Genomic DNA, 15,243 nt, shown 5'->3' on the forward strand with positions numbered 1-15,243 from the left:
GTTAAGAATCAGTCAAGCATGTCTCTCTTTGTACCAAAAGTAGATGCTCTACAACTTGGAACATTAATTAACAACAGTGCATTAACTTGTCAGTAAAATCAAGTTTGTGAGAACAGAGTGCATTCTCTAACTTTGGAGAATGAAAGATTTGTGAAAGTCGGTGTTGACCAAAATATATTTAGCGAAATGTCGCAAGTAGAAATAACTCTTTTGATAACGCAAGGCATAACTATGCATAAGAGTGATGTACATGTAACGAGTTCAATAACCTATCCGCCGCCATAAGTTAATCTCATATCTTTGGTGGAGTCATTCCTTTCCTTTTTATAAATTCCTATAGATTATACTAATCAAAATCATCATGTAACATCCTGGGTGAAAGCTGCTGTTCAGTTCTGTCCTTAGTGTAGCAAGTTCTATCTGTCTATCTCATCATCATTGCACAAACAACCCACCCACAATCTTCCAATCAATCCATTTACTACTACTATCTGTCTATTAGCTCATCCCCTGTCGTTTCATTTCCTTTGAATTACTTTTAATTAAGCATCCCTGCCCTTGATCAAACATCTCCTTGTTCAGAAAGCCTGAGGTCCTGAAGTGGCCAAACTCCTTTAATTTTAGAAAGGCTTTATCAATACAGTCTGAGATACTAAGACCACCTACCCAAATTGAAACAGTTATTGGATTTTCAGCATGGGGGTTTGCCTTGAGCGGAAAAAACGTGCCGTGAATATTCACAGATTTCCAGCTCAGTGATCTCGTAAGTATCTCTGCTGTCTGTACAGTTAATATCTGGTTGAAAAGACAGGTTGCATCAATATTGTTAGAACCGTACCACTTCACCATTCCAAAACTGCCAAACTTAGAAACTCTGAATAAAAAGGAATAAATTTCTATTTATTTATTTATATATATTTGGAATTCATGGTATCTGTTCATCTTAAATTCTCTGTATTATTTCTGTCCAAAACCTTCTTTGTGTTAGCAAATTTAGTTTAATGACACCTAGGTGTACCGTTGCTTGCATGTATTACCCTAAGAAGTGCTGAATATTTTTGTCAGTATTTCCCTTTCTGAAATAAATCAATATATCCTGACTAAAATTGTATTTTCTTTGCAAAGGCATTACAAATTTGACAATGGAAAGTCAGTTCAAGTCTGTCAAATTTTAACTTCGTAGAAATACAACTTGCAGAGATGTTGAGCCTTGGCACTGGATTATTAACATTAGAATGGATACCCATTGAAGCAGTATGTGTAAGAGGGGTGGCAAGGAATTAATGTCAGGGTTTTGGAGATTCCTTTTGTAGAACTGGAAATAAGGAGGGCAGTTGAGTTCTGTAATGATGGGATAAAGACAAGATTAAAATGTAGGCTTTGACTACAGGTGTCAAACAACTGTCTCCAACAATTTTGTTTTTGTAGAATGAAAAAAAAAGAAGCAGTTTCAGTTCTCGTAATCACCTGATGTTAATGAGTCTGGGATGTAGGCTATTTTAATAATAACTATCTTTGTCTGGATGCCAACATGGTTTTAGTTAGTAGTGAGTGGAGGTGTAAATGGTAACGATACTGTATAGGAACTAGACTACCACTATCTCTGAGACATAGAACTACATTTACTTGTAAACCACTATGTAAATTTTATGTCACCAAGGAGACCAAAAAAAGAAGTGACATAAACATACCTATAGTACTTGCGGCTTAAGCCAACCAGTTCTTATGCCATCCCTCAATGAGTGGGAACACTTGAAGCCAAGATTACCCCTTGAGGAAGCCCTTTCTCAAGTATTATTGTACCAGTTAGAAACAATATTTACAAGTTTAATTTATTGTTGAAGAGAAGAGAGGAAATAAATCCAGTCTAAAAATAAGGTTTTGTGTTAACAGCTGAGGGTGCCTGCTTTCAATTACAAGTTCATTGTTGTGATTGTTTTTGTGTGACAAAAACACAAAGTTGCCGAGTTCAGAGGACAGGTAGGGCCAAACAAAGAGTTCCACTTAGGTGAATTGATATTGTCCGCTTTGCTATGTAAACAGGCTTGATTGTGTCGTATTGTTCCTAGGATTTACTCATTATTTTATAAACATGATAGAAATGCCAGGTATGCAACTTTTGTGTCAAATTATGGCGGAATTAGGCAAAATATTTGCGGTATCACACATGAGTGAGAACAAGTGAGCGTGCTCTATAATCTGTTACATGGCATTGAAGGCAGATAGGTGTGTTGACTTAGAACACCTTGGTGTTAATGGCTACTAGTGTACATGGGTAAAGCTGGGAGGACAAGAATTAAGTAAAGTGTACAAGTTTGTTGAACATAATAAAGGACCGAAGAAGACAGTCAACAATTTGTATAATGGTGTGTATTCTTGTACATACAAGTATGTGTTTTGGCCATAGGTTGTACTCTTTAAGGTGAAGTGTAGGGACAACGCTTTGCCGAAGGAAAAATAAGAAAGTTGTTTGCTAGTAGTAGTAGTAGTAGTAGTAGTAGTAGTAGTAGTACAGCTCTACATACATGTGTTTTTGTCAGTTGTTGTTCTTAATACATAATTTGATAAATCCTACACTTTTCAAGTCTAACAAAGGGATGCCTGAAATCCATAATTTCTGGTGTACATAATTGCAATTATATTGAAAGTTACTGTGGTCCATAGACCAATCAAGATAATAAGTTTTACAAAATGTATGTACTTTGAAAAATTAGGAAGGATTATTAGTTCACTGTATATTCCTTTGGAGTCAGCCATTTTCTTTGACTGTGAGTATGAACACAGTATCCCACCCCATAGTGAATACAAACTCCAAGGGTTACAATGTCTAACAGAAAAGATATTGTGACAACCCAGGTGCCATCAGGAAAATGGAGAGAAAATCCCACTTTGGGATTTTGCCTGGGATAATGAGCATCTTATCCTGAGAAGCAAGGACAATGCAGTGTGAAATGTCAACAGTTGTTCACACCTTGTACAGATCAGATTACAGATAGCAGCTACTTGAGAAAAATGACACAGTGTCCACATAATAAGTTCTATAGTGGTGTCTTTCTTGTGTACCCTTTAGCAGTGTCAGGACTTAGTTATTTCCTCCCTCTAATACAAGGAGTGAATGAAATACGTCACAGTTAGATTGTCAGCATATATTGACAACAAAACAGGTGAGGAGATTTATAGGAAGTTCTTTTTAGAATGGACTAAGTATACACATGAATTCAACAGAGTAGAAGACCCAGGATTCCGTACTATTACCTAGAATATCATGTCTGCTACAGGTGTACATTAAAATATCCATGGTAAAGTATTTTTCTAAACAAAGAGAAAAGGTGACAAAGCCATATGGTGCCAAGAAATTCACAAGCATAAGCAGAGATAACTTATAGGAACAACTGCAATATGTGGGGGGGGGGGGGGGGGGGGGGGGACTACTTCTATTGTAGGCATTTTGACCAAACTAACTAAAATTTATCCTATATCACTAGGTTTTTCCCTCCAAAAGTATTGCTACATTTGAGTGAAAGTTAATCAGTTATATTATTCTGTGCCAGAGTGTTGAAACCACTATAAAATACCTCCTGTTTATTACTTTGGAGCAAATTTACAAAGGAACTTGTGCACACTAATTCAAGCAAACCTTAACAAACATTGACTATGTTGACACTTTTCCCACATGTTTTTTTTAAAAAAAACGTGTTTGCCAATTAGCTCTTAAATCATTAATCAGCATTTTGTTATAAGTGGGAAAGTTCTAGTAGATGTAGTCTAAAAGTAAACATACATGGAAGGAAAAAATTCAACCTATGGATATTTTTTGACAAGAGATGTAGTCGTCTGGAATCCATGTTGTTTGGTAACAGACACTTGATGTTCCTGTTGGTGGCTTGACAAAATGTTCTGGCGAATGATATTTTCAAGCCAGACAGTCAAGACTCTGGGCTAACAGGCCAGTTGGATTGACAAAAGGCAGGGAAATGCCGTGCACAATTTGTGTTGTTCACTCCAACCTGTGTTGGAACTTGCGCAGAATGGTAGAGATAGGTGAGTTTAGGGTTAAGGATTTTTGAGTACAGGGCATTGATGTAAAGGATGGTTCAGTGCTTTTCAGACTGGCTTTGTCTGATGCATATTTGTATAGCTTTCAAGGCTGGTCCCAGCATCCTTCAGGTGTGTATCTGAAACATCTTGGTACAACAATGACTAGAAGACATTATTACGTCACATGACTATAAATAAAGGAAGTAACAGGACTATTTCTCATAGTAAATATTGGTCATATCGTCTACACTGTGTGATAATCTAGAATCTGGATAGCATTGGGAAGAGTTAGTGCACGCAAACCTTGATATTGGACAATATGAGGGAATCAGTTCTTGCCATATGATACATCAATAACTGTAAAAAGATCCTTTCCAATCGAAGCAAAGTGGAAAAGGAAACTTATCTTAAGAGAACCAGAAATGGGAGTTAACTGTGATTAGCTAATACATGGACAGGGATATCCGTTTCTGAGTAAATTAGACACATTTCTTTGAAGAGAAACTTTTATTTCTCGCAGCATGTCTCTTCGGTGCCTCGGGCATACATTGTCCGCTACTTGGCCATTTGATAACTGTAATGTCAAGCCATCCAATGGGCCGTGGTATTGAGCCTATGCCAAAGATAACATAGCAGTGTATAAACCATTATCAAATGTATCTTTCTTTTTGCTTAACACACTGTAGATCAGATTCTAGACGGACATTATAGCCAAGTGTCTGTGTCTGATGATAATGTTGAGACAACACCACATAACAGTTGAACTAGCAAGAGAGTGCCTGGAACAGTTTTGCAAAAAAAAAAGAAAAAAAGAAAACATAACAAAATAATCGAATCTAATAGAAAAGAATGAGCTGTCACAAATTGCCAGAAAACATTTAAGCAGACGAGTAGCAACACCCATCATAACATCATTGAGACTATATAAACACGAGAATCGGAAAAACACAGGTAGAAAAACACTCATTGATGATCAATAAAAACAAGTATTGACCAGGACACTTAGATGCTGTTGTTACTGATACAAGCAGAACAAAAGACAGCATAATTAATGTTCTAATGTATTCACTTAAATGAATGGTTAGTAATTTTGTTAATTGGCCCTTACGAATACAGTGATTAGTTATGTGTATGTCTCTCTCTAGAATTAAGCCATTAAAGAGTCTAATATGTACAAAATACTTCTTTTAATCAAATCGTCCCCCCCCCCCCCCATAAGAGGGCATTCATCTACCAGTATTCATAATTCTGGAACAGTAACAACTTGTGATGCAACGCATCTTAAAAGAACAACTTGTAAAATGGGAATGAAATACAGGAAATTTATTTTGAGATTTCCCATACGAACTCGAAGCTTACATCGTTTGAGAAAAGATTACTGGTTTCAGTGAGATTTAAAGGCCAGGTATTCAATCCCAGGTTTTCAAATTAGTGGAGATTACATAGGATTATTCTGTTAGTCTGGACCAACTTTTTTCTGAAGCTCTGTTTTTCACAACTAAATAGTAATCCTAATCATAGCAGGCAAAGAACAAAATAATCTATTCGCAGGTGTCATTTTGGAAAATCCAAAATGAAAAAAAAAAGTTCTTATCTCAGCCATCGTGATCTTCAAATTTGTTGCATACATGTACTTGTCTTGTTGACTGGTTTATATCCCATAATATTCATTGAAATTATTACCAAAAACCCTTGGAAAAGACATTTGTAGATTCACTTTGCGGACAATAACTATTAAAACTACCCACCTCACTCTACATTGGTGCATGTACTGACTAACTTTCGGTTTGTGCAAAGTTTACATAACTTGTAAAAATTGTTTTCATATTACATTGCAAAGCAAAAGTTTTTGTTCATGAGATGTGGTCTTACTTAGCATACATGAAAGTATTATGTAATATGTAAATGATAGAAACTTTTCGGAGACTGAAGAACTCTGGTTTCACTGTGTGTTTTCGGGACTGTTACGAGATTCTGGTCTGTGGTAGAACACATAATTTTAATAAACTCGGATGCCTGCTACATGTAGTTTTTGTGACTGGTAGAATTCTAGTTCTGAGTATAGCAGTTGTAGCTAGTTCACTAAACGTGATCAACCAGCTGTTAGATAGACAGTCTATGGGTCATCAGAGCTCTCGTATATAGTGCCTGTCAGATATAAAATACATAGTCTTGCAGGAAATATCATAGCCATTTTAGAATACCACTGTCTGGCTGAATGTTCATCAGTGTTGAAACCCCACACACAACAGGAAATCATTGCCATTCAGCGGAACAGTGGCTCTGTTACGCCTGGAGAAATTTTCCAGTAGCACCTAACATTTATGGTTTGCAGCAGGGGTACTCAAATATCCCTGCAGACTTTGTGCATCCGTCACTACTTTGAGTACACTTGTATAACTTGAGACTTTTAGAATAGTGATAAAATGATCTGATAAAATCTACAGACTGGCAAAAATTTGAGCAAAAGTTTAAAGAACGTTTGCATTTCAGCACTTAAAGTTGCCTGCAACAAAAAGTACAGTGAGAAAAAGGGAAATCGTATCTTTCCAAGATGTATACAACACAAAAACAGTTTTAGAGGAGTCAAAATGTTCAGGAATATTATATCAGATATATGTCAAACTGAAATCAAGGAACAAAAAAGCACTGTAGAGAATGAGTCATTGATAAAACTATGTTTAAATACCGATCTGTATTGAGTAGAAATAAGTATACACAGACATTATTATTTGTCTTGTAATTACATTCAGATGGCCCCTATCTTCATTGTTTCTAGATTCTTTCCAGACAGGCGTCCTGGGCCAAACTGCAACATTTAATTGCTTTGGCAAACAATCACAGGGTAGGGTTCACACCTCTGAAGGACCCAAAATGATAATTTTTTTTTTACACCTACTATACTTGTAGGGTTACATAAGTCCGTGTTTTTTAAAATACTCTCAATGAGTCGGCAGCCATTGATAGAATGTAATTATTGTGTTGTCATTCCTGGAGTGTAGCCGTTCATCCGTGTAACAATCTCAAATGGAATTGCCTGGCTCTGAAATGTAATGATAAGAAAATTGCAACTGTTTGGGATGAAATCTGAAGAGTTAATTAAATGTTAGTTGTCTTTAACTTAAGGAGGAGCAGATAGGGTTAATTTGGAGTGGTAATTTGGGAGTGGCATGTGGTCACTTAGATTGTTTTTGTTGATGACACCGACTGTCAACTTTCTGTATATATTTTGAAATCCTATAACTAGAACAATAACAGGTAAAACCATTAAATTGGGATGGGGGGGGGGGAGGGTTCAAATCTACCTGAAAAAATTATAATCTGGAGGTCTTCGGTTGTTCATACATAGTTTGTCTGTTGGACATTTCCTAATGGTTGTATAGGGTGTTAGATGAGATAAAATTTGATGTGGAGACTGTTTATTTGGATTTAACATACAACTTCTTTTTTTAATTAAGTCTTTGTTATTTCAGTGACAGTGGTCAATCTGAAGTGTGCAAGTGATCTCCTAAATTAATGGAAGTACAACACCAATTGCATTCACTTTTCCTTGTTTTTCTCCTGTGATTATCAAGTGTCTAGTTTTCCGTAAACAAACTACCAACAAACACTACTCTCTAACCTGATTCCATGGAAGTGTAAAAAAAAATAGTGAAAAAAATTTGTGTGCTTGCACTCTGATACAAAAAATAATACTAGTATACATTTGAAGTATATGTGATTCTTTAGATGTAGTTAGAGGGTCTTGTCTGATTACATCATGGGAACCCCTAGGCTTACAAAAAATATAACTTATAGGCCCCTAGATAGTAAGTGGAAAGAGTGACTCAGCCACTGGAAGTGAGGGGGTTTTCCACAGTGTTAACAGGATATAAGATTATATTTGAAGGTTCAAGAGATCTGAGAGTAGAAAAATCATTACAAGCAAACTGCTGGGAGATGTAGAAATAGCGATCTTTAGTTTTCTCATGTAATAGTTGAATGAATAGTGAGACTGAAGTTCAGGCCAGTAGTGCCTCAAGGCAAAAAACGTTCTCAAGCACATGTATGTTATGGGTAGTGATATTCAATATTACCAGTGTTTAGATAGGAATTCTGTATAATTGATTCAAAAGTGTAGTCTCGTGTCCTGCATATCCTGCATGCATAGCGTTCTCTTTGATCTTTTTATACGTATTAAGGTGAATTGTTCTGAGCTATGTGTTTTATAAGAAAAAAACACAATAGGCAGTTTACTAATAACTCTTACATCATTGCTATTGGTTTCAGTTTTCGTGACAACTTTGAAAAGAAGTACAATGAACTCAGAATTTTTTGAACATTTTGGGGGGCATTGAAAAGAAAAAATTGTTTTTGTGTGCAGAAGAGATTAGAAAAGTATGGAACCCTTGTTAAAAATATTTTCTCAGTGTAAGATTTATAAGTGGTCCGAGTTATAGATATGAAAGTGTAAGGTGAAATGGGTTGTGTTTTTACAAAATATATATTGAAGGAGGTCGAACATAGAAAACATTTCTTTTTAGGGGAAGAAAGTACATTTATGATCTTTGTAGCCAACTCCATGATAGGTGCTTAGGGAGGTAAAATCTGTTCATGTCTCCTCGTCATTACTAGAATCCCCTTCTAACTAACATGGTTGGTATTTAAATGTTGGTTTTATAAGACAGGGATTAGTTGCAAAGAACAATGGCTGTCTATTAATAGAGTTTGAAAATATCAAAGTATATTACATATCATGTTTTTAAAGGAAATTTTGGGTGGAGAATTTACCTGTTCCGTTCATATTTTAATCATAATCCCACATTTGCAGTATTTTGATCCCAACCATCCTGGTGCCGTGTTGCACAAAAGGAACTAAACAAGACTTCCCTCTCCTGCCTGTGTATATCAGTTTCTTGTTAGATTTGTAATCTCCTCCGAGCTACTTCCAGAAATTGTTTAAAAACAATCCCTAACCAACAAATGGTACCCTGTTGAAAGTATCAGTGTTTAGAAAGATCTGCTCAGTTTCATACTCAGTGGAGTTATATACTGCGAGAAAAGCGCAATTTAAAGTGGGTCGGACACAGATTATACATTCAAAGGAAACTGTCATGCACAGATACCCAGGAACGAACACCGCTTTAAGTTGCATTCACTGAAACTAGAGAAAGTTTCTTGTCATAATTGCTTCAGGTCTGTGTTTACTTTAAAGAGTAAAGTAATGGAGCGATGTTTAGGGGCCGGGTAAATGAGTAATGGTGTTAAAGGTGAATAGCACCATTCATGCTTGTCATGCATACCTTCTATGATATCACAATTTGTGTTCTGGCTTTCTTAGAACTGTTGATTGCATGGTAGGGAGTTCCTGTACATTTTTTATATGTATCATAAAGTACTGTCATTGGATCAGTGATACCTCGTACCAGGTTATAATTCTTTCAAATGCAAGTGATGGTACCAGCAGAATACTATGAATACCTTTTAAAATTAAAAAAAAAATAGATCCTAAAAACATATAAGTTCAGTTTGTGCCCCCTTTAATGATTCTTGATTCCGGATTCCGGGCTTTCCATGCTACCCATGGTTGTATGTCAGTACTTCTAAGTAAATCTAAGAGAGAGGATAAAAACAGATTGTTGTAATGCGACTTGAATTTGAACTTTTGCAAAGCCTGTAGGCTTGCCTGGCAGTACAGCTTATATCTCAAATATCTTGCACTATGTCAAACCAAATCTGAAGTCATTGCCAATCAGCCAAATTAAAAACTTCAATAGTAAAGTGAAGTATGATCATACAGCAATAATGCCGCACTTAAAAAAATCCCCTCTCGAATGCTTTATGACAGTGACAAGTTTCTTTATTTGAAGACACCCCTCTCCCCTTTTTCCAATTGGTTGTTTTCCCTGTGAGAAAGACAAAGAAAAAAACACCAAGTGAGGTTTTCCATGACAAATGATAGAACCACCCCAAGGTGCACATGGAAATCCCAGACAGGTCTGACAGACTGGAGTGTTAAAAATAACAGCAAAAGAAAAACTTAATTTCAGTGATATTCTTGGCGTATTATTGTAACGATTGTTGGGTTTCGTTACAAAGTGTCCTGTGAATTCCATCTTTAAGGCACATCAACAGACTTTTAAGACATTTGGTGTAATAAAATTAAGTGCTATGTTTGTTGATATTGTCGTCTGAAAAAGTTTAGTGTTAGAAAGGGTATTGACCAGGTAGCTTGGATATATACACAATCTTGCCTCCAGAGGGCGCTTGACTTGTCAGACTCACAGTGAACTGGGGTCATGAATGGAACAGTCCACAGCTGGTCATGTTTTATGTTATAAAAAAAATTCTTGAGCATCAATTATGGCAGTACTGAGACAGCCACTGTAAATTTCCCCAGCTCAAGGTTGTCTGTCTGCATTCATTATGACTTTAAAGTAACGTCATGAAGAAAAATAAACAAATCAAACTTTTTAGTAATAGTTCTGTGAATGTCCTTGTTTCCTATGGCTTTCCAATATTTTAATCCTTCGCACTTCAATCCCCTGTATTAGTGTGTCCCCAAACTAACAGTTTCGTGTTCAAGTTTTGATACTCAATTATGTGCTTGACTGTGTGTGGTTCACCATGGTTCATCATGAGCTTGCTAAAAGGCATATTTCATCATTTTCTTACCTCTAATGAACCAGGCAAACGTATCCATGGAATAGTATCGCAACTCATTCTCTGGATATTTTGAGAGAACTCAAACGTGAAATTCGCCATACCTAATCAATTTTCCAATTATCTATTTTAGTTCTAACTACAAGGACAATATTTTGAACACTGACAGATGATACCAGATGTATGAGGGGGGGGGGGATAGATTATGTCAGGTGACATGTGGGCCACTATTTAAGCACCAGTGGCCTCTCACATACAGATGTATCGGGATCAATTGTGTGTCAGGTGACATGTGGCCCATTATTTAAGCACCAGTGGCCTCACATAACGCCTTAGCCAGCAAAATAAAATATACCCCAAAGTTTCTGATTTCATTCTAGACTCACTGAATTTACTGTTGGATCCCGGCCAAACACTTTGTAAACTGTACACTGTGAAGTAGAAGTAGAGTTTCAGGTTTCCTTTAACACTTCACAAAGACTCAGAAAGTATTAACATGCAATATACCACCCCATTAGGAGTGCTCCAGCTACCATTCCATCACTTTTTTTCCATGTATTTTATCCACGGATTATTGACTGAACTACCTTTTGTTTTGTTGATGGTGGTGTCATTGGTGATATAAATTCTAATGAAAAAATGCCAACAGCAGGAATGGGATCATATATCAGATTCAGCAGACAAATTGATGAGCTTCTGGTTATCTGTTTGGTTACAGATTAAAATTTATTTGATTTTTGGTATGCGTGATAAAATGTTTTATTATAATGGAAGGCCTTTCCTCTGACTGAAATGAAATATCAGAAATATATAGCGATTTCAACAGAAACTGTGTCAGTGAATTAATTATAGGAATGTATACAGTGAAATTAGTTGATTGGAGATAGATATTTATATTACTTAGTAACTTAAATAACTCACAAGATAACTATTAAATGTATATAAAGTTTAAATGGTATCCATAGTAACAATGCAAATTTGACACCAACACACATGTACTGACACAAAGACACACACATTCATTCAGACACACACACACACACACACACACACAACACACACACACACACACACACACACACACACACACACACACACACACACACACACACACACGCACACATGCACATGATTCACACACTTCCATTCCATCTTATTATAGCCCACCCTGTCTAAGATTACTGAAATGTACCAGGAACTGCCGATTTTATCAGATTTCCTCTCTCTAGAGAAATCATAACAAAACCACTTTTATGTAGTTTTTGATGGCCAAGCTTTGGACCAAGTGTCCAAGCAGAGATATTCAAACATCAAAGCAAACTAGATGTAATTGCCATAAAAAATCATTATAGAAACATTCGGAAGTGTGTTGATTTTATTATCGTACCATGACCCTTGGTCTACAACTTACAAGGACAACAGGCATGTGACTGGTATACAGAACATTCTTGTAGCAGTACAGTATTGTTTACTTAAATGTCCTGTCACTCTCTTCTAAACGACAGTCTTCTGTCCTAACTGTCATCGCGATGAGTTTCAACAGGAGATGATGACCCTTATCATGACAGTAATGTCAGTATCATAACAGATGTTCTTTGCTACTGGTTTGCCCCCTCCCTCCCTCCCTTTTACCTACTAGCCTACTTAGTTCAACTAATTGTTTTCATAGACACAAGTTTTATATATGATTTACAACCAGTTGAAGCTGTTAAATGTAAAAATAATGGTGACTATTCAGATTCATTTGACATTGCTGTCTGTATAGAATGAGTGTATTTGAATATATGTTTTGTCGTCCCCCCCCCCCCATCCCCATCCCTGGGATGGTGTGAGAGATGGATGGGTAGTGGCAACTCAAATTACATTATTTCTTCTTTAGTACACCACCCAATCCTGCACTTTTGGTAACCATTTTATTTTGACATAACTATCAGTTATCACAGAAACTTATTTCTCCATATTGACTTATCATCGTTTTACTTATAGTGTGATAATTAACTTAGTGTAGTAATGTCTTCAAAATTACATTTCCTGTGTGACCCCAGGTCATAACCTGCCCCTTTACCAGGTCAGATATCTGTAAACTTGACCCTCTGGATGTAGTCAAAAGTAAAACAGACATTTACACAAATTTTATGATCATACTTTACATTGTGGAATTAAAAGCACAATATATTTTCTATTTTCAAAAGTTATTCGTCATTCTTCGTGTGTGGTTTTTTTTGTATAAAATTTTTTCGTGTGTGGTTTTTTTTGTATAAAAATTTTTTGCTCAAAATAAAAGTTGTTGATGAAGTCAACCCAACTATCTTTCCTTGTTCCAGTCCAAACACTAAACATTCACTTTCTTGTCCATAAGCCAAGCAATGTTGAATGTTATTTTGTGATGTTTAGTTGAAACAAATACAGGAACTGTGGACCATGTTAGATGGCAGGCAAAGTGTATTTGACTAGTAACTCAATCATAATGCTATGACTACTGGCAGTGGTTAACACAGTCTCAGAATATTTCTCTTATCACAGAGAGTTTACATCCAAATGACCACATCACAGTGGTGAAAACCCAAACAAATCAAACACATGCTATTTCACTGTAGAAATACTAACTAAAGTGCCAGAGGCTTTTTTTTCTTCGTTTTTAACGTCTATCAGTTTGAAAGTTTTATGATGTATAGGCGTTGTCGTTGTGCCAATTAGTGCATGTTTAAATGCCACACAGCGTATGGGAATGTCTCTTAGTATTTCTTGTGGGGTCAGAAGTCGCGTAGCTTTGGGTGATCCACTTCTGTATCATGTGAGGGAAGTGTAGCCACAGTCGGAAAGTGTAGAAGTGATGCTGAACAGGAGACTGAAACTCTAAGTAGTTCAGTCGGTCTATGACCTCTGACATCAAAGGTCACCAAAGATCACTCAAATTAATTCCCATTCAGAGTTTTCACTCACCGGGAATTCTCGGTTCAAGAATTTGATGCGCTTTCCAGTCATACTATTAAAACATAATTGTAACTTCTGCTTTGAATGAACAGATGAATTGAACAAATTTTAACCCTTCGACCACCCCCATTTTGTAGCATGTAGGTCCAGTCTGAACTTTAAAACAAAGGGTTAAACCACCCCAAAGGGATGATAGGGTCACAGCTTTTCTCTTTTCAATCATATGTATTTAATAACTTCACAAGACAGGCTTGTAAGTAGAATAACGGGACCCCAGGGTTTCATCAACTTTTGGAGCTGACATGTGCTTCATCAAAGCAGATGGCAAAATGTGTTGAATAAATGATAGTTTTCCTCCAAGGTATTGTTACTGTATTAGAACCACTATAAAGAGAGAAATTTGGATAATTATCCAGTCACCAGATCCTCAGAAAACACATGTATTGAAAAAAGTCAACATTTTACTTGTAAGAACAACAGCTTTTCAATATACTTCGTGTATACTTAGCATGTGTTGCATCACAGGATCGGTGAGATGCTGTTTGTTTTATTAAAGGAATACATATATAATACACAAAGTCAGCTTTTTAAGAAAAATGTGAATACATGGTTATTGGTGTAGATACACATGCATTCCCTAAAGTAATAAGGACACTGAATTTCCAACTATTTACTTCCATTCTAGCTCACTATTTGACACAATTCTTTCTGTGATTTCAATCCAAAAATCAACCAACAGTTCAGCCAAGGACACATACTATACACAAATTTGATTATTGTTATTATTATTATTATTATTATTGTAATTATATAGATGTACGTTTTTCTAATATGATGTCTAATCACATTTCTTTGTATTATATTGTGTTATGTTAGGAGGCAATACCTTGGCCAATCAACCCTTCCGTCTTAACTGGGCATGGATTTCATTGGAGAAAGAACACTACATCGTCAACGAGACAGACAGAAATCTACATGTGAAATTATTCCGTCGTGGTTACCTTGGAGAAACATCATTTGTTGGTAAGTGAAAAGAAAAGGAGATTTATTGTGAGGTGTGGTGAATAAATCGATGAAAATAAGGCTGTGAAAAATTATCAGGGTTCATATAATACTAGAAAGTCTGGGAATTGCACAGGATAGTTGGAAACTTTGGGAAAGTCCAGGAAAAATGAGATTGACTCTCTGAAGCTCCTAGAAAATTTAGTGACCGAATGATCAACGTTAGTTTTAAGACATCGATTAGGTAGTTGAGAAATATGTATTCAAAAGCAGGTATGTTGACAAATAAAATGTATTTCACTGGTCAACACTCCCGGAAAATGACCAAAGTTGATCTGAATACTCCTGGAAAACTGATGAAAAACTCCTGAAAAGTCTGGGATGGGAATTTTATTTGACTTTAAGTGTATGAACACTGAATTATTGACTGTCAGTTTGCAGTTAATTGGAACCACCAATTTGATTTGACAATTAAGGCATTCTGATGAATTAAGACTTACAAATTTTGAATTTTGTTCTTTATTCCAAATCATCTAACTGTAATGCAAACCTTGACAAATTCCCCAGCTCTCTCAGAATACATATTACCAATTGATAAAGTGCACAAGTTTGTCGTTCTCCATGAAA

General features: G+C 36.1%; 1 protein-coding gene across 1 annotated transcript in view; it reads left to right on the forward strand.

The window, feature by feature from the left end:
* Positions 1-15,243, forward strand: part of LOC144439117 (extracellular matrix protein 3-like) — a 98,032-nt gene that overhangs the window by 56,475 nt on the left and 26,314 nt on the right. The window contains exon 3 of the mRNA XM_078128383.1: positions 14,491-14,637. Within this exon, the coding sequence (XP_077984509.1) occupies positions 14,491-14,637 (147 nt within the window). The remainder of the gene's footprint in view (positions 1-14,490; positions 14,638-15,243) is intronic.

Source organism: Glandiceps talaboti, chromosome 8 (genome assembly GCF_964340395.1).
Source record: "Glandiceps talaboti chromosome 8, keGlaTala1.1, whole genome shotgun sequence".
Lineage (NCBI taxonomy): Eukaryota > Metazoa > Hemichordata > Enteropneusta > Spengelidae > Glandiceps > Glandiceps talaboti.